This window comes from Phocoena sinus, chromosome 9 (assembly GCF_008692025.1).
Source record: "Phocoena sinus isolate mPhoSin1 chromosome 9, mPhoSin1.pri, whole genome shotgun sequence".
Lineage (NCBI taxonomy): Eukaryota > Metazoa > Chordata > Mammalia > Artiodactyla > Phocoenidae > Phocoena > Phocoena sinus.
In genome coordinates this window covers 90,279,282-90,305,562 of record NC_045771.1, presented here as the reverse complement: position 1 = coordinate 90,305,562, position 26,281 = coordinate 90,279,282, and the positions used below count along the sequence as shown (strand labels likewise).

The window sequence follows — 26,281 nt, the reverse complement described above, 5'->3', positions numbered from 1 at the left end:
TGCTTCATGTGCCGAAGTCAAGGTCAATGTGGGGCAAGATTCATTGCTTTAAAATCAGGGTGAAGGGCTTCCCTGGTGGTGCAGTGGTTGGGAGTCTGCCTGCCGATGCAGGGGACACGGGTTCGTGCCCCGGTCTGGGAGGATCCCACATGCCGCGGAGCGGCTGGGCCCATGAGCCATGGCCACTGAGCCTGTGTGTCCGGAGCCTGTGCATCCGGAGCCTGTGCTTCGCAGCGGGAGAGGCCACAGCAGTGAGAGGCCCGCGTGCCTCAAGAAAAAAAAAAAAAAATCAGGGTGAATTAGGGAACAGTCATATCTGAAGGGAATTCAACTGTAAAGACATGAGCCTTCCCTGGGCTCATGTCGACTACCTCTGAGGTAGTCGTGTGTTGAATTGGGTGTGCCGTGTTGGATAGGGACAAACAGGGCCTGGTGACTCAAACATGATGGGGCAGGAGGCTGAGAAAGCCCAGCCAGCAGGCGCCAGGTACAGGCAGTTGGAGGTATATACACGTGCAGGCGAGTAAGGGCAGTCAGAGCCTAGGACTGGGGAGTACCACAGAAGAGTGTCAGAGGTAAAGTCTCCGTGGCCCCCCGATCCCTGTGTCTGGGTTAGGGAGAGCACGGGAGTCTCCAGCAAGGCGAACGGCAGGAGGCAGCAGGGCCTCAGGCCTAGGGGCAGGTTAACAGGCAGGGTTAATAGGTTAATAGGAGGAACTGAGACAGAAGTAGTTACAACAGCCTGGCATCTGAGGTGAGAGCGAGACCACTGCAGAGATGGACTCTGAGGGTAGGTTCGTCGGAACCCGAGCCAGGACTCTGTGTAGAGACTGGGGGCAGGGCTAAGCCTGCTGGATGAGGGGCCTGGGGACGTCCTGGCTTGGGGACAACCCTGCCCATGGTGGTGACCTGGCTGGGGCTGATGAAACTGGCCTCCTAGATTAAAGCAACACCGTGTAGGGGCTCCAGACTTCTATCAAACCCTTCTTAAGAGTGACATCACTGATGAACATAGATGCAAAAATCCTCAACAAAATACTAGCAAACAGAATCCAACAGCACATTGAAAGGATCATACACCATGATCAAGTGGGGTTTATCCCAGGAATGCAAGGATTCTTCAATATACGCAAATCAATCAATGTGATACACCGTATTAACAAATTGAAGGAGAAAAACCATATGATCATCTCAATAGATGCAGAGAAAGCTTTTGACAAAATTCAACACCCATTTATGATAAAAACCCTGCAAAAGTAGGTATAGAGGGAACTTTCCTCAACATAATAAAGGCCATATATGACAAACCCACAGCCAACATTGTCCTCAATGGTGAAAAACTGAAAGCATTTCCACTAAGATCAGGAACAAGACAAGGTTGCCCACTCTCACCACTCTTATTCAACATAGTTTTGGAAGTTTTAACCACAGCCATCAGAGAAGAAAAGGAAATAAAAGGAATCCAAATTGGAAAAGAAGAAGTAAAGCTGTCACTGTTTGCAGATGACATGATACTATACATAGAGAATCCTAAAGATGCTACCAGAAAGCTACTAGAGCTAATCAATGAATTTGGTAAAGTAGCAGAACACAAAATTAATGCACAGAAATCTCTGGCATTCTTATACACTAATGATGAAAAATCTGAAAGTGAAATCAAGAAAACACTCCCATTTACCATTGCAACGAAAAGTATAAAATATCTAGGAATAAACCTACCTAAGGAGACAAAAGACCTGTATGCAGAAAATTATAAGACACTGATGAAAGAAATTAAAGATGATACAAACAGATGGAGAGATATACCATGTTCTTGGATTGGAAGAATCAACATTGTGAAAATGACTCTACTACCCAAAGCAATCTACAGATTCAATGCAATCCCTATCAAATTACCACTGGCATTTTTCACAGAAGTAGAACAAAAAATTTCACAATTTGTATGGAAACACAAAAGACCCCGCATAGCCAAAGCAATCTTGAGAACGAAAAACGGAGCTGGAGGAATCAGGCTCCCTGACTTCAGACTATACTACAAAGCAACAGTAATCAAGACAGTATGGTACTGGCACAAAAACAGAAAGATAGATCAATGGAACAGGATAGAAAGCCCAGAGATAAACCCACGCACATATGGCCACCTTATCTTTGATAAAGGAGGCAGGAATGTACAGTGGAGAAAGGACAGCCTCTTCAATAAGTGGTGCTGGGAAAACTGGACAGCTACATTTAAAAGTATGAGATTAGCTCACTCCCTAACACCATACACAAAAATAAGTTCAAAATAGATTAAAGACCTAAATGTAAGGCCAGAAACTATCAAACTATTAGAGGAAAACATAGGCAGAACACTCTATGACATAAATCACAGCAAGATCCTTTTTGACCCACCTCCTAGAGAAATGGAAATAATAACAAAAATAAACAAATGGGACATAATGAAACTTCAAAGCTTTTGCACAGCAAAGGAAACCAAAAGGCCAAAAGACAGCCCTGAGAATGGGAGAAAATATTTGCAAATGAAGCAACTGACAAAGGATTAATCTCCAAAATTTACAAGCAGCTCATGCAGCTCAATAACAAAAAAACAAACAACCCAATCCAAAAATGGGCAGAAAACCTAAACAGACATTTCTCCAAAGAAGATATAAAGAATGCCAACAAACACATGAAAAAATGCTCAACATCATTAATCATTAGAGAAATGCAAATCAAAACTACAATGAGATATCATCTCACACCAGTCAGAATGGCCATCATCAAAAAATCTAGAAACAATAAATGCTGGAGAGGGTGTGGAGAAAAGGGAACACTCTTGCACTGCTGGTGGGAATGTGAATTGGTACAGCCACTATGGAGAACAGTATGGAGGTTCCTTAAAAAACTACATATAGAACTACCATATGACCCAGCAATCCCACTACTGGGCATATACCCTGAGAAAACCATAATTCAAAAAGCGTCATGTACCAAAATGTTCATTGCAGCTCAATTTACAATAGCCAGGAGATGGAAGCAACCTAAGTGTCCATCATCGGATAAATGGATAAAGAAGATGTGGCACATATATACAATGGAATATTACGCAGCCATAAAAAGAAATGAAATTGAGCTTTTTTTAATGAGGTGGATAGACCTAGAGTCTGTCATACAGAGTGAAATAAGTCAGAAGGAGAAAGACAAATACCGTATGCTAACACATATGTATGGAATTTAAGAAAAAAAATGTCATGAAGAACCTTGGTGTAAGACAGGAATAAAGACACAGACCTACTAGAGTATGGACTTGAGGATATGCGGAGGTGGAAAGGTAAGCTGTGACAAAGTGAGAGAGAGGCATGGAAATATATACAGTACCAAACGTAAGGTAGATAGCTAGTGGGAAGCAGCCGCATAGCACAGGGAGATTAGCTTGGTGCTTTGTGACCGCCTGGAGGGGTGGGAGGGAGGGAGACGCAAGCAGGAAGAGATATGGGAACATGTATATGTATAACTGATTCACTTTGTTGTGAAGCAGAAACTAACACACCATTGTAAAGCAATTATACTCCAATAAAGATGTAAAAATAAAAAATTTAAAAAAACCCAAAAAACTGAAAGACTACCAAAAAAAAAAAAAAGAGTGACATCTAGGGGCAAGTGCCTTTTAAATACGCTCATCGCCGCCTGCTGTGCAGAGCTGTGCATGCGAAGAGGTTACTTGACTCCCCTGATTTCTTCAGCTCCATCCGACAACACACATTTGCTCAGTTCCTACTGTGTGCAAAGAACATCTTCAAAATGCTTGCTTGCTTCTACAAGGCCAAGTTTCACACTCCTTGCAAACTGTCCTATGTTGAATGTACACTATAGGTTTATCCTGAGTGTCCCATCGGCATGACTACTGCTCTGACTGGGGAAAAAAAAGTAATGTTTATGTCACGAAGGAAATCGCCACACAAATATGACTAGGCACCAGGTGACACAGGTCTGTATTATTTACCAAAACATTAGATTTCATAATTAGACTTACTTCCTCTCTGGATGTGTGGTATTTAACCGCATCTTGAAGGCTTATTAACTAACAGCCATGCAATGGCAGCTTGTCAATCTGTGCGTGAGTTACCACTTCATAAACTCACAGAATACGATGTATTGTGGGGAAGGAAGAAACCAGAGGGGCTCTCTAGTCTCGTTCATCTCCTCCCCGGGGCAGGAATTGCTCCTCTACCGACTGGTGCCTACTGAGGGCATCCTAGGTCTTAGGACCCACGTGCGGGATGCAGGTCAGACATGGCCCTGCTGCCCAGAGCTGCCTCTGGGAAGGGAGAGACAAGCAGCAGATGGTGCCGAGAACCACCTGCTGTGATGGATGCTCCGAAGGCGACACGCGGCGCGCTGTGGCCGGGACAACATGAGGGGCCTCATCTAGGAGAGGGCTCTGAGGGATGACATTTGGGCAGAGGGCAGTGAAGGGCGTTCCAGGGAGGAGGCCCGGACTGGGGGCAGGTGCAGAGGAAGGCCGCCCTGACCCAGTGAGAGAAGGAAGGCTGGTGCCATGGGGAGAGGCTAGAGGGGGCAGGGGCTTGTAGGGTGAGCTTAGATGTTCAGATATGATTCAGAACGAGATAAGAAGCCACCAAATGGTTTAAAGTAAGGGAGTAACATTGTGTCTGCTGTTTAAGTTCAGTTTTTAACCAAATTCTGATTAATTTGATCTTTAAGGTGATAGTGGTTGAAATGGGATTAGAAGTCAGATTCAAACTCAGATTCAGAGTTTTTCCAATTATGATGTCCCCTCTACATTCCTTTCCTAATCAAAACAACAAGTGAGAAGTACAGAGTTTGAAACATTTAAAGCTACAGTGATACCACTGATGAAAGAGCTTATTTAGGTAAAAGACCAGATATTTACAGAATGAAGGAAAACCACTAAAATGTTGACAGTGTTATTTTTGGAAGTTGGGATAGTGGGTGTTTTATATCCTGATATTTTTAATACTTTGCTGGCTTTTTTTTTTAAGGAAGCATTTGCTACTTTTAAAATTGAGGAAAAAAACCCCCACGTTCTTACATAAAAGTAAATGAGAAGCCAAATTTCATTTGCCAATGATATCAATGTATTTGCATGTGAGTGTGTTCTATAATTGTTCAGGGACATTTCAAATAAAGTGGTTCTAAAATATGTTACCAGTGGGAAAACTGTTGTTTAATTTTTTTCTCTCTTTAGTAAGGGAGAGATTTTTTTCTATAGAGAATTGATTTATCAAAATCATCATCGTTGCGATCTGTCTGTTTAGCACCCTGTGTACAGGATGCCGCTCCGAAGGCAAACAGATAATCTTGGGTTCAAATAGTAGGCTTTGCTTTTATGTCTCGTTGTCTTATTATGGCTTGTTTGTGAACTCTGCCCTCTTTAGAAATAGCTCATGAATCTGGTCCTAGGCTAAACCAGCTACCTTGGAAAGAGGAGGGAGGCGGGACAGAGTCACACTTTCCTGTTTCAGTTCCCCTGACGCTGTCCTCTTACCATGAGCTGGGTAGGTTTTTAAGTCTTTGTGGAGAAGGCTCCCCTCATGCTCAACAAAAAGTGGGCCATCTCTTCTTCACCCTTCCCAACAGGTGATTCAAATGTGCTGCGTGCGTTCATGAACCTTATCAATGCAAAATTAGCGATTTGCTGGAAACGAGGATACCTTTCATGCAAACAACATCTTCCAGCCTACCTAGAAATGGCAGCTTTGTTATACAAGATCCTGGGATGCTATTTAGAGAGTTGAGAGACGTGCTCCCTGACCTTGAAGGACTTCATCTCAAAAAGAGAGCACAAGATGAAGAAACAGAATATCTTCTGGAAGGCTTAGTAGGATGTAAAAAAAACACACAAAACAAAAAACCGTCAGCAGATCTGAGTCAAAAGATGAAAAAACTCGCTGCTCATCTTTGTCAAGCTAGAAACTTTAGAAGTTCTGCAGATGTAGCATTGTACACATATATGTATATGTGTTCAGCCTTTTTCCTGATGTGACTGAGGAGGGTGGGAAAGGCTTGGAGACCAGCAGATAAGGGGCAGGTGGGGGAGACAGAGCCTGAACCCCTCACTTGCTCTTCAATGGGAACAATGCTACTTTGTTGTGTTTTATGTATTACAGATCTGCTTGAGGTCTCATTTCATAGAGGGCTTCTCAACCTAAAGATTTTCAAAGTTTGAGGACCCCCTGTGATGGATATGACAATGGCAGCTCTGTTGATAGAGTTCCTGTTGCGGACTAGGCACTAGGCCAAGCTTTCTACATATTTCACATAAAAAAATCCCTAAAAAAAAAACCCCACATGCGGTGGGCCTTAGAATTCCCACTGCACAGATGAGGAAACCAAGGTTCTGAAAGGATAAGCAATTTGCATCACACCCATAGCGATTAAGCAGCAGAGCCAGCATTCAAGCTCAAGCTGATCTGCTCTGAAGCCCATCCTTTCAACTACAGTGCCGGGCTGATCTGTGTTTCAGGCTAAAGTCCGTACATTCAGTCAAAGAGTATGCCAACACTGCAAAACACAGACATATATAAGTACAATAAAATTTACCAAGGTGTGTTTTTGGCAGTACACATGCTGCCTAGATGTTGCTTTAGTGAAAGAGGTTCTAAATGCTAAAGAAACAAGCTTTGGTCACAAAAAGGATGGAGAAATGCTCCCAGACGGAGAGGACAGACTCCCTGCAAAGAGTTGTTGCTTTGGGCGGAAGCTGCCCAGATGGGGAGGCAACCTCTGGGGGGCCTCCCCAAACCCCAATCTTTTCATTAAAGAATATTTTGAAACTTAAAATGACAACAAAAAAGACTACAGGAGAAGTACTGCTGGGATTTTAGGAGTGACGTGGGTACTATAGGGTCTATGGGAATGTTGTCAACAACAGGACAGATGGGCAGTCGTTCTGGAAAAAACCACTGGCCAAAAAGACCTCGTGTCTGCCTGAATGTTTAAATGGCACTATTGCTGCTGTGTTTGTTCAAAGGAGATGAACCCCACCTCCATGAGAGGAGAATTTAGTATTTCCCACCTCCCCTTTAAATGGTAAAACTCTTCCAGGTTTGTGTGTGTGTGTGTGTGTGTGTGTGTGTGTGTATGTAACCATTTTTCTCTTCCAGGAAATTGTCACAATGTGTGACTTTTAGCCTTAAAGAAACACAGGACTGAAATGTGTCAAATCCCTGGAAATAGTCTGAAACTCAGTTGAGTTTACGCAGAAAAACACACTAAAAATCCTAAGACCATCTGGCCACAGAGATCTCAGTTTCTCTGACAACCACCCCTGGAGCTGTGAGAGGGGAAGTCTGGTAACCGCCACATCGAAAATCAGCCAGGAGAACAAACAAGCACAGACAGGTTTCAAAACAATACATCCCAGTTCCTGTTCCACCGAAGGTCAAGGCGCATGTCATCTCTCAAGGTTAACGTGGTCCTCAAGTAGACACGCAGGAGGAAGAGTCAGTCCTAAAATGCTGGTACAAATCAAACCATGTTTCAGAGGTGCTAAGGGAGGGGGCTATTTAAAGGGAGCCTGAGACAAATGTGCATATAAAGTAATCACTTGTTGCCTCTACTGATCTGTTTTGTGTTCATATGGCTCTAAAATAGGTATATTGCAGTAGCAATGACGACTTTTCTGAGTTACGTTCATTCACAGTTATTAAATTTGCAACAGTGAACATTTTACTCCTTGGGTATTTGAAATACCATTTGATAGTCAAAAGTGAACGCAGACCAGGAAGGAACAGAAAGAGAAAGCCGAATGTGGACGCCCCCCACCCAGGGAGCTGGGAGACCCGTGGAGGAGCTGGTGGACAGGTGAGGTGGGACAAGCCAGGGCTCTCAGGACAACCTGTAGTTGAGCCGACGACGTTTCAAATGAGAGAAGGGACCCTCCTCTACAACAAGAGACAAGCAAGCATTTCCTGTGTTAGTAACTGATAAATACACACCTGGAGCAAAAAATCAAGAGAAGCTCACCATCATTGGCGAGTCCTGAAAAATATATGTAAAATTTGCATCTTCTAGGCAACGTCTTGATTAGGTAAATATTCAAAGGCTAAACCTGCCTGCCAGGAGCTCTTCCTTAAAGCCCTGTCCTTCAGGGCTGTGTCATCCTGCTGTTCTATATTTGCCAGTCTCACTGATTATGGAATTCTTCTATTTGCTGTCTGGTTTTAGGAGAGGGGCTTACTGAGAAGCATCATTTTGCACTTGGGGAAGGAACAGAGGTGACTGGGGGTGGGGGGTCACACCCGAAGCAGGTGGGCAGAGGTGAGGGCTGCAGGCACCATCTGGTTGATGTTCCCAGTAGGTGGTCAAGAGGGAGGCCAATTACCTGAAATTTCTGGAAGTGTCGACTCGTCTTCTTTCCAGAAGTCCCCATCACAAACAGGAAGTCTGGAGTTAGCACAAATGGCACTCTCTCTTTATTAATGCCCAGGAAACTTTTGTAATTCCCAAGAATGTGCCCAAAGTCGATATGGAACAGATTTCCTTAAGAGAAGAAAATGTCTGACGTCATTATACTGGCCTCAGCACTTGCAAACAACACCCTGGTTTGTTCATTTCTTGAAATATTTTGAAGTTGCCTGAAAATGAGCTATCTTGGGTGAGAGAGCTATTTTTACTCTTAGCTTGTGATGTATTTTGTCTTAGCAGGTGTGTGTAGTAGTAGCCACAAAGCACTCTTCGAAACAAGCGTAGTTTTGGTATCCTTCTGGCGTTCTTTCAATGACAGCCAAACACCATTAAAAGAATTCTTGTCTGAGAATTATTCTTACAAATATAAACCAAAACTCTCTGGCTTATATGTCATCATTATGCCCAAGACTCTCTTAGGCTCTTTCTGTAACTCAGGAGAGACTGATGTTTCGCTCTGTTTGGGGGAGGGGCAGTCACCTTTTATTTTTGAGTAGCAGGCTAGAAATAAATCATTTTGAATCTCCTTCGGGTCAATTTCTACCACTGTCACCATCACCACCACAATTCCCTTCCTCTCTTCTCATTTACAGAGCTCTCTATCATACGAATGATCCATAAATGCATTATCTCTTGATTCCCACAGGGAGTTAGCGATTTACCCCGATATGGTGTTTTTTCCAGACTCTACTCTTAAATTGGTCCAGATTTCTTAGAGGAAAATGTCATGGTATGCAGCCAATACTGACCACTGTCAGAATGGACAGTGACCCAGCGAGGAGCAGTAGGTGTGGAAGGCACGGCATTTCAGATTGAAGGGTATCAAGAAAAGGTGACTCTGTTAGTTGCTTCTCTGCACCGTCTGACACTGTTGACCACGCCCACCTTCCTAGCTTTCTAGCTCCTGTCTGGCTTGTCCTTCTTAATTCTCCTTTGCTGCATCTTCTTCTGTTACTCACTCCTGGCTCCTCCGTAGGGTGGTCACAGCCTCTGTGTCCCTATACAATAATGACCTCTAGATCTTTGCTCCAACCTTGAGCTCCATTTAAAAATTACTCTGTGCTGGGGAAGGCAGGGATGGGGGGGTTAGTGTTTAATGGGTACAGAGGTCCCATTGGGGAAGATGAAAAAGTTCTGAAGGTGGATGGTGGTGATGGTTGTACAACAGTGTGAGCGCAGTTCATGCCACTAGAGTACACACTTAAAACTGGTTAAAATGGTAACTTTTATGTTATGCATATTTTACCACAATCAAAAAACATTACTCTATAAAAAATAAACTCACCTGTCTCTGAGATCATAATATTGTCATTGTGTCTGTCACCTATTCCAAGAACAAAGGTTGCCACACAGTAACCAGCACAGGAATAAACGAATCTCTCCACCGCTGCCTGAAACTAGTTAAAATGCAACCAAATATTAGTTGTGTCCCAGCTACAAAGAGCAGCGTGAATCTATTACAAAGAACTCCCAAAAAGACACTGTTCTGGGAATCATCTTCAGAGAGCAAGTTAGTGGTACCTGATATCATTAATGTTCTATCTATTAGGAGCCAACTTTCTCATTGCTCTACTTACATTTTAGGTGAAGATACAATGAATCACAGTAGCATGAGGAGGAAACGACAGTCAAAGGACAACAGTACTTTAATCAAAGGGTTCACTGCCTTTCCATGCATCGTTTGCCAATGCCAGTACAGAACCTGTAATGATTCCTCCTTCGTTGGTGAACATATGTTTTGCTTGTGACCACTTAAAAGTACGCATGGGTTCACAAATCCACATTTTAACAGACTAATAAATGCTACTAATTATATTTCCTCCCCGAAAGACTGCTACCCACGCAAATGAGAAGTGCTAATCCTCTACAACAGAATTTTAACCAGCAGCTGAACAGCTTGTGAAGGACTCAGCGGATGTACTTCCGAGGAATGGAAGTGACATTTTGAGCATCCATAATTTACCATTTAAATTAGGGTGCAGTGGTAAATTATAAATTACTTTTTAGGGTCTGTAGTGTTTCCAGGTAGTAAAGAGTTTATCTGTGGTAACTAAATTTTTCTGCTGAACGACAGAAATAGATGGTCATAAAAAATGCTAACAAGTTATTTCACAGAACCAAATTTTATGCAAAGCAGGCCTGATAATCAAAGGAGAAGCAAATGCTCAGCGAGGTCTGAGTGAGCACCTCTGTTTTGCACAGATCTGCTGTGTCACCAGGGGAAATTGCTTAAACCCCAAGGAGCTCAGGAGGAAGGTGCTTCACCAGTGAGTCAGGAGGCATGGCACTGGTAGACCCCTTAAAAACATGTCATTATTCTGCTGTATCATGATAACTTGTCAGGAGCCTTCAGAGTAGGGAGAAGCAGGAGCCCACCTTTTCTTCAATAGGGCATTTCTCTTTGAGCCAGTGATTCAGCACTTCATCTTTAAAGGCGCCCGTGTTGCCCACTGTGCTTTGCTGAATTTTGGCGATCGTTGTGGCGTCTTTCACGATCTCGATCATTCCTGCGGGAAGATGCACAGAGTCTGATGTGAACTGGGGCTGAGTGCCTGACCCAGAGGAGGAATGGCTGTGTCTTTGTTGAGTGGAGGGCAGAGAGCTTTCTTAACCACAGGGTTATTTTCCACGTTCGTGCTGGTGGTTTTCTTAGGAGGAAGAGAAAGAAAAGGAGGCGGATAGGGAAGTTGTGTGGGACCTGCTTTCACTATCCCTGAATGAAAAGAGGAAAGGGTTGGTTTTGAATAAGCAAAAGCATTAATGTGCCAAACACATCCTTCTTCCCTTGGCAACCTTTGTCTTTTCCGTTTTTAAATTTCAGGGTCAAATGGGAATGATGTTCTCTACTTCTCAAGTTGGAAACTTGACTAAAAATCTGTTTGACTGAAATTAAAATGTGAAATGTCTGTAAAAGCACCTAAGAGGAGAGTATGTAATAGCTTTGATAATGTAAAGTCTGGGATGGTGAAACAAGTGACAGATCTTTCCATCTACTTTTAAATGTTATTTGTGAGAGAGAAGTTTACTGTGCAATGAAACGAGTGAAAATTTAGCGGTGGAGAAGTAAAGAGGAAGGAACAAGTTCTCACTAAAATCACCTCCATGTACAGCCAGTCACAAGGAGTTGAATCACGCATTCATATATTTTCAACATGTCCGTATTAAACTGAGTCACATGCATCAGCCTGGGAACATCTTCTTCCTTTTAATATGGATAATGATTGTAAATTTTCTGTTATTAAATGCCTACACTGAAGGGATGATGGCCGCTTGGCATGCGGGATCTTAGTTCCTCAACCAGGGATCGAACCTGTGGCCCCTGCAGTGGAAGTGCAGAGTCTTAACCACTGGACTGCCAGGGAAGTCCCATGGGATGGCGGTCTTTTAAAATGAGATGAGCAGTATATTCATCTTCTGAGGTCCCCACGTACCTATTTTGTCGCCAGTTGAAATGCAACCATATGGCAGGAGGCACAGATCCAAAGATTCAGTCTCCCAAATGGACTCCATGATTCGTAGAATCTGGGCATCAAAACACAAAAACGTTTCCATCATAAATATGTATTATTCTTCTCTGTTAAAAACAACAACAGTCTTCTCTGGTAACACAAAATATTGAAGTGAACATAAAATATGTAAGTAACAAGTGTACTTTTATTTATCAACCTGGTACTCTAATGTTTCCCTTCCTCGGGAGCCTGTTAATTTCAGTCCCTGAGAGGCACCTTGGGGAAGAGAATAGTTGGATTTCTCTGGGGGTAGGTTTTAGTCATGATTTATCTATTATTCAAATGTTCCTAGTTATGTGTATTTTACCACAATAGAAAAAGTTCCACTCTCACATCTTTACACATTTTTATCCATAAGGCACTCTTGGGCTACAACCAAGGCAACAGTAACGGCGATGATAATGATAGCTGACATTCACCGAGGACTGTTTTATGTTGATCCTTTTTATTAACCCTCTAGTGTGGGTATGATTACTTTTCCCATTCTTTTTCAGATTCTTTTCCGTTATAGGTTATTACAAGATATTGAGTAGAATTCCCTGTGCTGTACAGTAGGTCCTTGTTGTTAATCTATTTTATATATAGCAGTGTGTATCTGTTAATCCCAAACTCCTCATTTATCCCCCCTTTGGTAACCGTAAGTTTGTTCTCTATGTCTGTGAGTCTATTTCTGTTTTGTAAATAGGTTCATTTGTATCATATTTTAGATTCCATGGTTTGCCTATTTTAAATAAATCACATGAAATATTAGAAATGGTGTTACTTCTACAGTATTAAACTAGGGTATAGAGAATATTACTTTACAAATCTGCAAAGCTGAAGTTTATGTTAGATAATATGAAAATGATCAGCATCGATACCTTCACCATCCGTCTTCCGTTCTAGTAATCTGTTCACCCTTGTTACGTAACTGCATGAATTCTCCAGTCACCTACCTGTTCACCTTCTCCCTCCTTCCTATCACATCATTCACTTCAGTTTGTGTATGTGGATGTGTACCAAAGGTGATGTATCTAAGGAGAGCATCTGAGAGTGTGTGGCTATGTCTGTGGATATGAATAAAGTGGATACCTGGGGGTAAAATAGGTTTCTATTCCATGTTGCCGCACTAGGAATGCATTGTGTAAGAAAGAGGTTAGGGGAGGGAAGTGTATCTGGCTATTTGGGAATGCTGGGTATGCATCTCCTCAGGAATGGACAGAACTGTGGGGCTCACTAGATTTCCTATCTAATGGTCCACGGCTATATTCCCCTAGTGAAAACTCTATTACGTCACCTTTGATCACTGTTCATCATACAAAATAGGAGAATGGAACAGGGTCAGTAGAAGGCATTTCTTTAGATTTAGTACAGAATTCTTGTTTCAGATAGCTGAAAAAAAAAATCCTTAACGGCAGCACACCTGTAAAATCAGCATGTCCTGGCGCAGATCGTCGCCGTGTTTAAAGATAATTCCAATTGTTTCATTTGACAGAGCTGTAGGGTCGGCACACTTAAACTCAAGCCACAGGGGCTTTTTCTTGGAGGCCATCACTTTACATCTTTCAATCTGTAAGAAGACAGCCACATGTTTCCCACACACAATTGAAGACACATTGTGGAGATGCACACCCTCTTGCAAAGCATCTCTGTAAACATCTAGGACAAAGTCCCAGTTGGAAAAGGATTTTCAATGATTTGGGTAAAAATGCAGAAGGCATTTTCACCAAATCCAAAAATGCTAGTGAGAGCAAGTTACAACACTTAAACCAGTGGTTCTCAAGGTGTGTTGCAAGGAACCCTAAGCATCTGTGGAGGTGCCTAAGAGGTGTGGCATATCCCATCCTCTGTATACCCCCCTCCCGTAGGACTCTTGTCCCCTCTAACAAGGAGCAATTGTGCTGTTATTTGTCTATACATATCTGGCCTCCCTCTAAGAATTAGTTTGAAAAAAAAAAGAGTTCTATTGCTACCATAGTGTCTAAAAATGGTTGTCGAAAATCAGATGCAGTCTAATTCCAGGCCAAATGTAACAAGATGAAATTTAACAGCAATAGAGGAGACTCTAGCACTCCGGCACAATGCCTGTCCCCTCCCCCAAACCCCCATACGTCGAAATAAATTCAAGGTGGGAGAAAGGTGGTTTAGCAGCCACTCATTCAAAAAGAGAAAATCTTAGGAGTTTTAGCCAAAAGTGAATTCACCAAGGATCAAAAATGTGACGTGGTCTTTAAAAAATAAAACAAACACAATTTGAAGCTGTATTAATATATCATTATTCCTACCAATTTCTAACTTCAAAAGGACAGTGGATAGTGTGAGCTTTTGCTAGAGAGCGAGTTTACTGCTAATTGTATATAAAATTAAACATGGATCAGAGACTTAAATGTGAGATTAAAACTTCTAGGAAAAAATATTTGCTACATTGAATTAGGCAGTGTTTCTCAACTTTGGCACTGCTGACATTTGGGGCTGGATAATTTTTTGTTGCAGCGGGGACTGTCCTGTGTAACGTAGGATATTTAGCAGCATCCCTGGTCTCTACCCACTGGATGCTAGTAGCATTCTCCTAGTTGTAACAATCAAAAATGTCTCTCGGGCTTCCCTGGTGGCGCAGTGGTTGAGAGGCCGCCTGCCGATGCAGGGGACACGGGTTCGTGCCCCGGTCCGGGAGGATCCCACATGCCGCGGAGCGGCTGGGCCTGTGAGCCGTGGCCGCTGAGCCTGCGCGTCCGGAGCCTGTGCTCCGCAACGGGAGAGGCTGCAACCGTGAGAGGCCCGCGTACCACAAAAAACAAAAACAAAAACAAAAAATGTCTCTGGACGTTACCAAATACCCCTTGGTGGAGGAGGTGGAGGTTCACCCCTGGTTACTGGATGAAGCAAATATTTCTTAGGCCACGAAATTCATGAAGTATAAAAGAAAAAGTGACAAATTGGACTTAATCAGAATTAAAACCTTCTGCCACAGACTGGGAGAAAATATTTGTAAACTATATACCTGATAAAGGATTTGTATCCAGAATATATAAATAACTCATAAATAAGAAGAATCCAGAATATATAAATAACTCATAAATATTAAATCCAGAATATATAAATAACTCATAAATAAGAAGAAGGTGGTAACCTAAATTAAAAGTGAATGGAAGATATGAATAGAAACTTCTCAAAAGAAGATGGAAACTTATCAAAAGCACATGAAAAGATGCTCAGCATCACTAGGGAAACGCAAATAAAAACAACAGTGAAGTACCACTTCATACCCATTTGAATGGCTAAAATTAAGAAGACTGATGATAGCAAGTGTTCTCTAGGATGTGGAACAATCAGAACTTGCACACATTGTGGTGGAAATATAAAATGGCACGGTTGCCATTACAAAATGGAAAACCAGTTTGGCAGTATCTTATAAACACACACGTCCCATCTGACCCAACTATCTCACTGTTAAATATTTACTCAAAAGGTGAATGGAAAACAAATTGTGGTATAACCATATACGGGAATATTACTCAGTCATAAAAAGGGACAGATCACCGAGACACACAGCAACATGGATGGATCTTCAGAGCCTTATGCTAAGTAAAAGTATCCATATACAAAAACTACATGCTGTATGATTCCACTTCATGACATTCTAGAAAGGGCAAAATTACACGATAGAAGACAGATCTGTCATCCGGGATGGAGGATGGAAGGAGGAAAGGACTAACTGCAAAGGGATATGAAAGAATCTTTTCTATAAATTTCTATGGAAATATTCTATATCTTGATTGTGGTGATGGTTACATGGTTGTATACGTTTGGCAAAACTCCTTGAACTGTACACTTGCAACGAATACATTTTATTGTATACAAATGGTTTCTCAAGAAAGCTGATTTAAAACAAAATGGATGGAAGATTGCCTGGTGTTGAGGTTTTTAGTATCTAGCGATTAGGGAAGGGCTTGATGGAAGCCCATCTGGGGACTTTCCACCTTCCCTGTCTCTCTATAAACGTCAGCTTTTATGCACTAGGCCCAGTAAAGCAGGCAGAGCCATCATCAAGACATAAAGACCAGGGAGAGACATCAACGTGATACCTACCACCAGGGCTCCTGCTTTCAGTCCAGGGTCATACGGAACTCTGAAGCTTTGGGGGAGATTCAAATTCTGTAGGATTTCAAGCTTTTGCTTAAGTTGGGAAATAACTGTAATTGTCAAACGCACACAAGAGTTACATGAGCTCAAGAAATCACCAATATCATCTCTTAACATTTCCTGAGGCCTCAGGTATTGACAACATTCTATATATTTGGTAGGGTGAGGAACAGAAGAAGAGGGGGTAGGTTTCTGTCTTTGAGGAACTAACCATTGAGGGTGGCAGGATAAGTCAGGCTTCCTGGGAGCAACATAGCCACGTACACACATTACAACCGGGGACAGAAATATCTGAATATATATGGGATACCCAGACATTCAGAGGGAGAAGGCTGCTTTATGGATAATGGTAAGGAATTACTGTAGTTTTCTTTCCAACGTGTGAAGCTTTAAACTGCCATCTGATTTGGGAAACAGGTATTGGAAGACCATATTAAATGGAATTCGGTTAGGGTTTGGGAAATTCTTTTCAGAAGAGGAAGTTGGGTTGTGTGGAGGCAATGTGATAGTCTCAAAACTGTGAAGGCAAAATACATAAATGAAAAATTACTGCCTATTCCCAATAAAGATGTTAAAAAAAAAATTACTGCCTGGGTACCAGACAGACTGGAGGCTGGTACAAATGTTGCTCTTTCTTTCTTACAATAAAAATAAAGCAAGATTATTATTACCATTATTATTTTTAGAAGAGACCGTTATTGGTTTATTGGAAAAGATTCAAAGGCAAAAATGGCAAGTCAGAATATTCAGAAGTTTAAAATACTCGCTGAGTATGTTTGTGAGTGTCCATTATGAGCCCTAGTGGTGGATCGAGATACACAAACGTGAATAAGAGATAATTCCTAGCTTCAAGGCTCATACAGTTTAATAGACCAGAAAGATGTGTTAATGGCTTTAATTTAATGTAGTAACAACCAAAACCTATGGGAATACAGAAAAAGAGTGATTAACTTTCCTAAAGCAGGGGCTGAGGGACAGGATTTCTTAGGGATAAGAAGACAACATTGGAACACAGAGGAGGTGATATATATGTTTTTATAGGAAGTACATATATAAAAAAATATATATGTACATATAGCTATATATGATGTATATGTATACATATACACAAAGAAATTAAAATAACTTCTCAATAATTCATTACCTTAAAAGACTGAGGACTTGAAAATTAGATGCATGTATTGAAAGATGGGGAAGAAAGGATATTTGGAAATAACTAATCTTTTTTGTGTGTGCGCATAGTTGCTCTTAAAAACTACATCTTACATCTGCGTAATGCTGTTTTAAGTTTTCAAAGAGTTTAACATCTATTATCATGCATTCATCATTAAAATATATATGTAGTTTTAAAAAATATTAACTTGTAAAGGGGAAACTTCAAATTTGCTTACTCCATGAAGACAGAAGATTAAAAAATGTATTCTTGGCTACCTTGAGGAAGGTGCAACTTGCGTTCCAGCAGGAAGAAGGATCACGGGAACGATGGCATTTGGAGACAAAGGCATTTGGAAAGAGAACCAAGAGAACAGAGCCACCGTACCTTGGGAACTGACGTCATACTTTTCTGCAGAGAGCGATTTAACATCCATGGTCACCTTCTGTAACATGTCAATTACTTGGACTTGCTGGGTGAAGTCGTGTAGCATGGCCGTGCCACAGCCCCTCAGATAGGCTTCCAGGATCACTGCAAACCTCTGCTGGTAGTGTCTGGACTGGGCGATCTCACTTCTCAAGAACCAAAATAAGAAGTGACCAATTCTTTTGTTCTGAGGGTGAAAACAAGAAGGTTGCCATTATTATGACTAACGCTCTAGATCTATCAGCCAATTCTCTGTAACTTTCTAAATGTCACGCTCTTATCAAAATGGAAGTACTTACTCTTAAACCACGCTTCAGCAGAAATCTGGCAAGGGCACTGTCATGGTACGGTTCAAATTTCACAGCCTAAAGGAAGAACACATTGGCATTTGTGGGATTGCATTCTCCATTGATTAATCGGGAAACAGCAAAGGGAGAAAAACTGGTGCTCTGCCTTAGTGGGTTTGTATGGACAGGGCGATGAGAATCTGAGCAGTCACTTAAGTTCAATCCTTTCTTTTCAAGGACAGTTTGGGCCAGGGTGAACCACTTGCGGAAGGACCAGGATTAGAAGCCAGAACTCCTGACTCACAACCACGTGCTTTTGATGACTTCAGAGATGAAGAGGTGAGGGCTTTTGTTCCCATGAAGGCTTACCTGATTTGTTGGAAAGATAGAAGGGAAAGATGGAGACGGCTATAACACATCTATAAAGGTGGAAGGGAAGAAAGGTTGTTGGAAAGAAAATAGACAGTGGGGATATTGTACATGCAGGGAGAGAAATGTTTGTTAGATGTGGAGATCCTAAAACTCCTATAGCTTCTCTTCTGCTCGAGTTGTGTGGTTGGCCTCTCACTGGCAAGTCGCTGTGCTGCCTCCCAGGTTCTTACTGCAACTGGTCATTACTCCCTGCCATGATGCAGTGCATACAGGGCTATTTGTCTGAAAATCTCTTGTTTTATCTGGTTCCTCAGGTTCAGCAGTGTTTAGTAGTTTTCACATCACTTGGCTAATAACAGAGATATTCACATAGGTGGCAGCTCTGTGACTGAGGAAAAGGAACCAATGACAAGTGAAAAACAGGGGCTGGACCGAAAACAGGGCCCAGGTGGGTGGCTTCCCCAAGCTCGCCCCCCACCCCCTGCCCCTGCCCGCTGCAGCCTAGCCAGTTAAAAATAAAACATAAAAAATAATTCAATTCTGGTGGGTGCATGGATATTTGTTACCCCATTCTCTACTTTTCTGCAAGTCTGCAATAGTTCATCATTTTAAAAGCAGTAAGACTAACAAAAATTGATTATTAGACATGCACATATAAAATTATAGGGTAGATGTCATGTATAAGCATAAAGAGAGGTTTAAAATTAAATATCTCAGAGTATCTCCTTTATAAATAGATACGGTCTATCCTTTTTTCCTAAGAAATAAGAGATATTCCCATTCCACTTTATGTTTTGGGGCCAGGGGGCTTTTGGGTATGATCTCCAATCCTTACTCTGGTTTTTCAGTTTGGAAATGATCAGAGCAATGCTAACTGGATAATAGTTCAGTTATCCCCACGCTTTCAAAGGTGAGGTGTGCTCTCATTGGTGCCATAGTAGCTGCAGCTAAGATCTTAATTCTGAAACTGTGGCTATTTAGCCACCAGTAGTCACTTCAGAAATGCTAAGTTTCTAACCCAAACGTGAGTCTTTCTGACATTCTTTGTGTTTCACTTCTGTAAAGATGATGAAGATCTCAACCAGGAGACCATTTTAATTAGGAATGAATGAGTCATTTGGCCATATCTGCAGTGGCTCAAATAGTTTTACAAATGACTACTTCTTCAAATTTAGGACCACAGATTCAATGTTAATATTACTTATTGACCTCTTTCATTTAAACATTTCCAAGAAGAGCACTATTTATTTTCCAACTCTGCGAAGTTTACTTGTGAAAACGACAATGGCAAATAATTCACGATCGCCTTGGGACTTGGAACAGATCTCATGCAAATTTGTTTTCTGTTCTTTTTGTCATGGAGAGCTAGAAAACTGAGGAGACTTTGATTTTTCTAAAATTTTCAGTAGCGTTTATGCCAGCCTCTGAACTCATGGAAGATAAAAATATCGATTATATTTGATAGATGAAAGCAAAGGCCAAATACAATGTTTCAAGTATCTGCCTAATGGGAAGGTGAAGATTCAAAGTTGAGAGTATCCAAAATTCGCATCAGAAAACTTCAGAAACTTCCTATGAATATAGATAATGATTAGACAGTTTGGTGTCCACCAGTCAGCCTGGCTAATCCAAACCATCTCAGATCAAACATCACCTACTCAGAACTGTCCCTGGCTTCCTCAGTCTCAAGCAAGCGTCCCCAGAACCCCTGACTCTTTTCTCATAACACTCTGTAGCTTTTCCCCAAAGTGTCTGTCACAACGTGTTACTCAATATCTGCCTGTATGTGTACTCATTTGGTGTCAGTCTTCATGCACCACAAGCTGCACTAGGGCAGAGTCCAGCCCTGCTTTGATCACTGCTCTATATCCAGCAACCAGAACTGAGGAAGCATTCGGTCTGTGCTGTTGAATTCATGAATGAACACTTCTGCTCTCTAAAACTGAATTCCCTTCCAAGTCCTTTCCTCCCTCTTCCTTGTCAAGCAGCACAATATAGTCTGAGAATGGCTATCGTGAGCAAGAGAGCTCTTCCTCCTTTCTTTAACGTCCTAAGGAGACCCTTGATTTAGTCGAGGGTTTAGCAAATGATTTAGCCTCTCTGGACCCCAGGGAAAGGCATGTGGAGAGCAGTGGACACACAGTACCAGACCTATCTAAAGAGAGGGGCTTTCAAGGTCCCATGCGGATATGAGATGTTACTCTATGAATTGTGACAAATACAATCAGAGAGTATGACATTTTTCCTCTAGGACACACTATCCTGACACTGCTGGGTTGACGCCAGATATTGGGACGCAGTGAAAAGAGCAGGGCCAGGAGTCAGACCTCCTGGGTTTGAATTTGACTTTCAAAGTATGTGACCTTGGGCACATTACTTAGCCTCTCTGTGCCTCAGTTTCCTGATATATAAAATGCAAATATTAACTTGACCTCTATCGTCGTCGTTGGGAGAGTTAAATGTGATAATGCACGAAAAGCATGTAGATCACCTGCAGCCTTGGCACAAGGGAGCATTCGATAAGTCAAGTCTATCATTGATACAGTAAATGACAACAAAGTATTCCCACAGGAACGGTTCTCCTAAAAAGCAGAAATATTAATGTCCTCAAAATGCTTGTCAACAAGCCCTCAAAGACAGTAAAAAAGTAAGTGGGACAGCTTACTACTTTTTGAGGTAGTTTCATTAGATCTCCTTTGACTGATCGTGACTCTCTGGACAAGGGGCATCGGAAGACAGCTGAATGGGGCACCTGTGCATATGCAGATAAATCCCTTGAGATGAGTGCATCCCCCTACCTGGACCAGCTGCAGCAGGTAATGTAGCACGTCATCGTCTTCCAAGCTCTCCAGTTTCTGAACGGCAATGGCTCTTACGTTTTCATCCGAAAAGCTGCAGTCCAGGAGTTGCATTGTTAATCCAACATCCAAAGCACTTTGATCCCAGACCTCCCTTCTGGCTAACAGTTGATATGTTTTGGCCACAATTTCTTGCTGTCCCCATTTCACTGAGCTAAAGAGCTTAGGATACGCTTTGGGATCCTTCAGACTTTCATATCTGAAATGCCAGAGCAACTCTTTGTCTTCGGCTGTGAGAGGGTTAAGTGGATCGGTGGCTATGATCGCCTCTAGTTGCTTCCGAAGCTGATTGGGCATTTCTGCTCGAACCCGGTCCCCTTCCGGGTCAGGGGTGGGCCGATGCTTAGGCAAGGCTATGGGGTGACAGTAATTGTCCAGAAGAATGGAGATGGACATTGAGTTCTCCTTGTCCGGGTTGGTGGCAGACGTGAGCTTGTCAGCATTGATGCTGCCATGGTCTTCCGCCTTCCCGGATAACTGCCACATGTGGAGCACGTACTCCCCGTGGCGCAGGAGGAACCGGTGGTCTATGAGCAGCAGGTTCACGTAATACAGAAGCTGAGCTTTGCCCCTGGACTCGGGACTGGGAGTCTCAGCAGAGGCCTTACCAGACAGAGCTGGAGCTTTGCCGCAGTAGATCTGGAGGTTCAGCAGAGCCCCTTTGGGTAAGTCTTTGATCTTGATACTGAACTCAAGCCACACATTCCACAGCACCTCCTCCGTGAAGGGTTTGGGGCTGGTTCTCCTTTGGCAGAGGACCTGCTGCCCATACTGGATGTTCGCCTCCACAAAAACCGTGAGGTCCGCGTTCCGGGGCAGGACGGGGATATCGATGCCTCTGATTTTTACCCTGAACTTGTGGTCACAGTCCCACAGGGACACGGTGAACACGCTCTCGTGGTCCTTCCCATGGATGGTCAGCTGCTCGTGGTAGCCGGTGACTCCCGTGCAGTCGTCCACCAGCGGCCACTCTTCCTTCCTCACCTCGTCCAGGGCTGGGTCTGGCGGAGTGTCAAGCACCAGGTGAATCTCTTCCCCGTTCTTGAGGCACTGCCTCACCCACTGGAAGTTTCTGATGGGCGTCTCACCCACCAGGTACTCATCCCGGCCACAGACGCGCAGCACAAAGTCCTGTTCGTTCTGGCTTTCAGGGATATCCATCAGGGACTTCTTCTTGGCCATCTTGGTAAAGAAGCTCTGGAGGATGGTGCCCGGGGTGTCATCGGCTGAGACCTTGATGGTCTGGCTGGTGGTGCTGCGATGAATGACAATGAAGATGTAGTTGTTGGTGATCTTCTTCAGCAGGCACTCGGGGAGGGGCTTGGACGTCACCCAGGGGTGCATGGCGTAGAGCTTGGTGTCGCGGCCGGCCACCTCGGCCACGCGCGGGGTCACCAGGCGGCGGCGCGTGAACTCCAGCTCGTCGTCGTGCACGTTGCTGACGTCGGTGACGTCGTAGCCAATGAGGGCCGTGAGCTGGCGCTGGAAGGCCAGCGTCTCCTCCGAGGGCGCGAGCCTCTGCACCACGTGGATCTGCCCGGGGCTCCGGTGCAGCACCTTCCAGTAGCGCAGGCAGTCCAGGGTCTGCACCACCTGGTACTTGTCGTAGATCTCGTACCACTGCCCCTTCTTCTGGTAGAGCAGGAGGAAGTGGTCGGGGCTGAGCCGGTGGTAGAAGTCGGCGGCCACGCTGGTCTCCAGCGCGCGCAGCCACACCTGGGCCTTCATCTGCTCCACGTTGCCGTGGCCAGCCACGTGCAGCAGCGCCGTTTCGGGGGTCTTGGTGTTGCGCTGGCTGGTGGGCAGCACGAACTCAATGGGGATGAGCTCCATGGAGGACAGGCTGGCCGCCGCGCTGCGCGGCTTCATCCTCCGGCGCCTGCGGCGGTTGTCCTCTCTCAGCACCACGTGCTGTTCATGGGTCTCCAGCTCCATGCCCTCTGCGACCTGGGAGCAGAGAAACAGGGGGCTCGGTCACAGGGCAGGCACTTGCCCTTTACGGTTTCCCGCGAGCTGGCAGAAGGAGAAGGTAGACGAATGACAAGGATGCGCGCGCGAGGATACCGGGGCTCTGGAGTCGGGGCCCGGGAATCCTGGCCCCCGACACTTAGAATCTGGGGGATGAGCCCTTTAAATAATCTCTGAGCCTGTCTCCTATCTGTCAAATGGCGTTAGCAGTACCTCAGAGGGGTAAGTAAGGTGACAGTTAAATAAGGTAATATACTTGTTGAGTATGGGCCATGGGTAGATGGGGATTCATTAATCTTTCTCTCTGCTTTCATTTCGTTTGAAAATTGAATTTTAAAAGAGAGAGGTAAAGCACCGATCTAGCACTGTGTCTGACCTACTGTAATAGTTCTAAGTGGTAATTGTTGTTAAGCATACTGAATTGCATGGATGAGTCAGATTATCCAGTTAAAGGATCACGTCCTGGTTTATAAGGTGCAATGTGAGGTGCTGAAAACCCCCCTCTGAAAAGAGGCCTTTGACTTATTTCCTCTTTGTTTAGTCTCATTTGTCTCCTAGGGGACCCAGACACCTTACCCAACTGGCCTCACAGTCCCTTTTCAAACTTTCTGATCAGGTATCTGCTCCCTGGTCAACTTCCTGTTTTTGTTTTCTTTTCATTTTTTTCTTTCTTGTTAGGAGAGGTAGTCATTTCATTGATAAAACTCAGAAAGATCAGAATTGGTGAAGTTGCACTCAAGAACATTTGCAGATATTTAAAACTGTGAATCATGAAATGTGTAAGCATCGTGGCTGTCACTGCTCCGTTAGGGCAGCATCTTAGGGGAGTCCCCAGGGCTGTACTCTCCAGATATGAACATTCAGGTAATTTTAACTTTGTACTAGTTCATCCCATCTGCCTCTGGAGAAGCCACAAGATGGAAGGAAGGACCTGCTTTTGGGCCCCAATCGATTATTTAACTTCTTTTTGCTCTAACATTTTCATCTCTATAACGAGAATTCACCAATTTATTCTCAACAATTTATCCACTGTACCTTCACAAAGCATTTAAGTATAAATGTGACTTACTGTAGTAAGAAACTCTTCAAATAATGATTGAAATGCTAAACATCTTAAAATTGAGATATGAATAAGGTATTTTGACTTTACTATTTAGTATCCTTTAATATTTTGTAAGATGTTCTAAATAAGAATCAACTAGTGAAACAAAAATTAATGTTTCAGAAAATATTATTTACTTCTTAAAGGACTAAAGTTAGTGACACTCTTAAGTACTTATTCCCTTAAGAAATAGTGGAGCATTTGACACATACCAGAAAGGAGAGTTTGATTAAAGGGTAAAAAAGGCAGGTTTCATTAGATCCAAACTTCTGTACTCGGCTTAAACTTACTTTTAAAGTCAGTAGTCCCGCTCTTAAAATATTATGAAGTTACACTTAGTAAATACATGAAATCAACTGTCCCAAAGGACTGGCTCTTACAGCTTAAGACCTTCACTATTTGCTCTTTTGCTACTTTACAGAATAACAAAGAAGAGAACTGTAAGTTATGTGAATATTGGCACTAACTTGAAATAAAATAGGTCCAAATTTAGGCAACATGCAAGTACACAGCAATCACTTCTGCCTCCATGACATCAAATAGACTTACGAGATACGAGGTGCAGAAGAAAACTGGCTGACTCAATACTCACTGCTTTCCTTCATGGTTGAGGCTGTGAAGCTTTCTCCTTTTACGAGAAGATATTAGAAACACTGTTCAGTACACTAATCGCGAAGAGTGCACTTGTGAGAACGTGAAGGCTGCTGACACAGCCCCCCGTGCCCTCCCTCTTCCTCCCAAACAAAAACAAAAAAGGGCCGATGCACCTGCAAAGCTATTGCCGGAACCTTGTGGATATCCACACACAAGGGTTGGACTAGACAATGAAACAGACATTCAGTGGCAGTATCATCAGATGAACGACAACAGTTCCAGATACAAATCTTCTGGCTGAGAAGGAAGTGTCACTATGCCGAGTCAGACCCAACAAAGGGCAAAAAATAGAAGGAAGCAATACCTGATAAAGCAGCGGAGGTGATGATGTTGAAGGATCATTTGTTTAATTTCTGAAAACAAAACAAATTCAAACCTACCCAGTGTGCTTCTAAACTCTTCCGCTTTTCTGGGTCTCCCTTCATATCCAGATGCAGAGGAAGTGTTGCAGTTACCAGGAAGGAAGTTTTAACCAAGTTGATTATACGTGTGATTGCTCATTTAAAAAGTGTCAGAAATGCATTTCCTGTTAAAGCACACACAGCCCAGCACGAACGTGAGCTAAGTTGACTATATATTTTTTACTCTTCGAACTAATTTCGTAAAAAGTGTGAGAGTGGAAATGAATTAAAATGATGTAGAGCTAAATCAAAAATACATTCATGGGGCTTCCCTGGTGGCGCAGTGGTTGAGAGTCCGCCTGCCGATGCAGGGGACACGGGTTCGTGCCCCGGTCTGGGAGGATCCCACATGCCGCGGAGCGGCTGGGCCCGTGAGCCATGGCCGCTGAGCCTGCGCGTCCGGAGCCTGTCCTCCGCAACGGGAGAGGCCACAACAGTGAGAGGCCCGCGTAACGCATAAAAAAAAAAAAAAATACATTCATGAGACACAAACACACGAAATGTCTTTCTGGCTGGTTCACGGTAGAAGGAAAGGCCTCATAGCCACAATATTAGAGAAACAGCCCGGTGGGAAGATTTTTACTTATATTTTTATTTTTTTAAAACATCTTTATTGGAGTATAATTGCTTTACAATGTTGTGTTAGTCTCTGCTGTATAACAAAGTCAATCAGCTATATGCATACGTATATCCCCATATCCCCTCCCTCTTGCATCTCCTTCCCCACCCTCCCTAACCCACGCCTCTAGGTGCTCACAAAGCACCGAGCTGATTCCCCGTGTGATGCGGCTGCTTCCCACTAGCTATCTGTTTTACATTTGGTAGTGTGTATATGTCCATGCCACTCTCTCACTTCATCCCAGCTCACCCTTCCCCACCCCATGACCTCAAGTCCATCCTCTACGTCTGCGTCTTTATTCCTGTCCTGCCCCAGGTTCATCAAAACCTTTTTTTTTTTTTTTTTACATTCCATATATGTGTTAGTGTACGGTATTTTTT

At 43.2% G+C, this 26,281-nt stretch overlaps 1 protein-coding gene across 5 annotated transcripts in view; it reads right to left on the bottom strand.

Annotated features, from left to right (window-relative positions):
• Positions 1-25,345, bottom strand: part of PIK3CG (phosphatidylinositol-4,5-bisphosphate 3-kinase catalytic subunit gamma) — a 33,979-nt gene extending 8,634 nt beyond the window's left edge. The window contains exons 1-10 of one of the 5 annotated variants that reach the window (XM_032642636.1): positions 25,262-25,345; positions 21,098-23,104; positions 17,940-18,005; positions 17,602-17,827; positions 16,008-16,111; positions 13,342-13,488; positions 11,862-11,952; positions 10,807-10,937; positions 9,716-9,827; positions 8,348-8,505 (exon numbers count right to left, since the gene is read on the bottom strand). In XM_032642636.1, coding sequence (XP_032498527.1) covers positions 8,348-8,505; positions 9,716-9,827; positions 10,807-10,937; positions 11,862-11,952; positions 13,342-13,488; positions 16,008-16,111; positions 17,602-17,827; positions 17,940-18,005; positions 21,098-23,104; positions 25,262-25,306 — 3,087 coding nt within the window. In that variant the 5' untranslated portion in view covers positions 25,307-25,345. Of the gene's footprint in view, positions 1-8,347; positions 8,506-9,715; positions 9,828-10,806; positions 10,938-11,861; positions 11,953-13,341; positions 13,489-16,007; positions 16,112-17,601; positions 17,828-17,939; positions 18,006-21,097; positions 23,105-24,776; positions 25,140-25,185 lie in introns of those variants that run through there. The other 4 variants (XM_032642637.1, XM_032642640.1, XM_032642638.1 and 1 more) reach the window with 4 other exon arrangements.
• Positions 25,346-26,281: the final 936 nt, after the last annotated feature.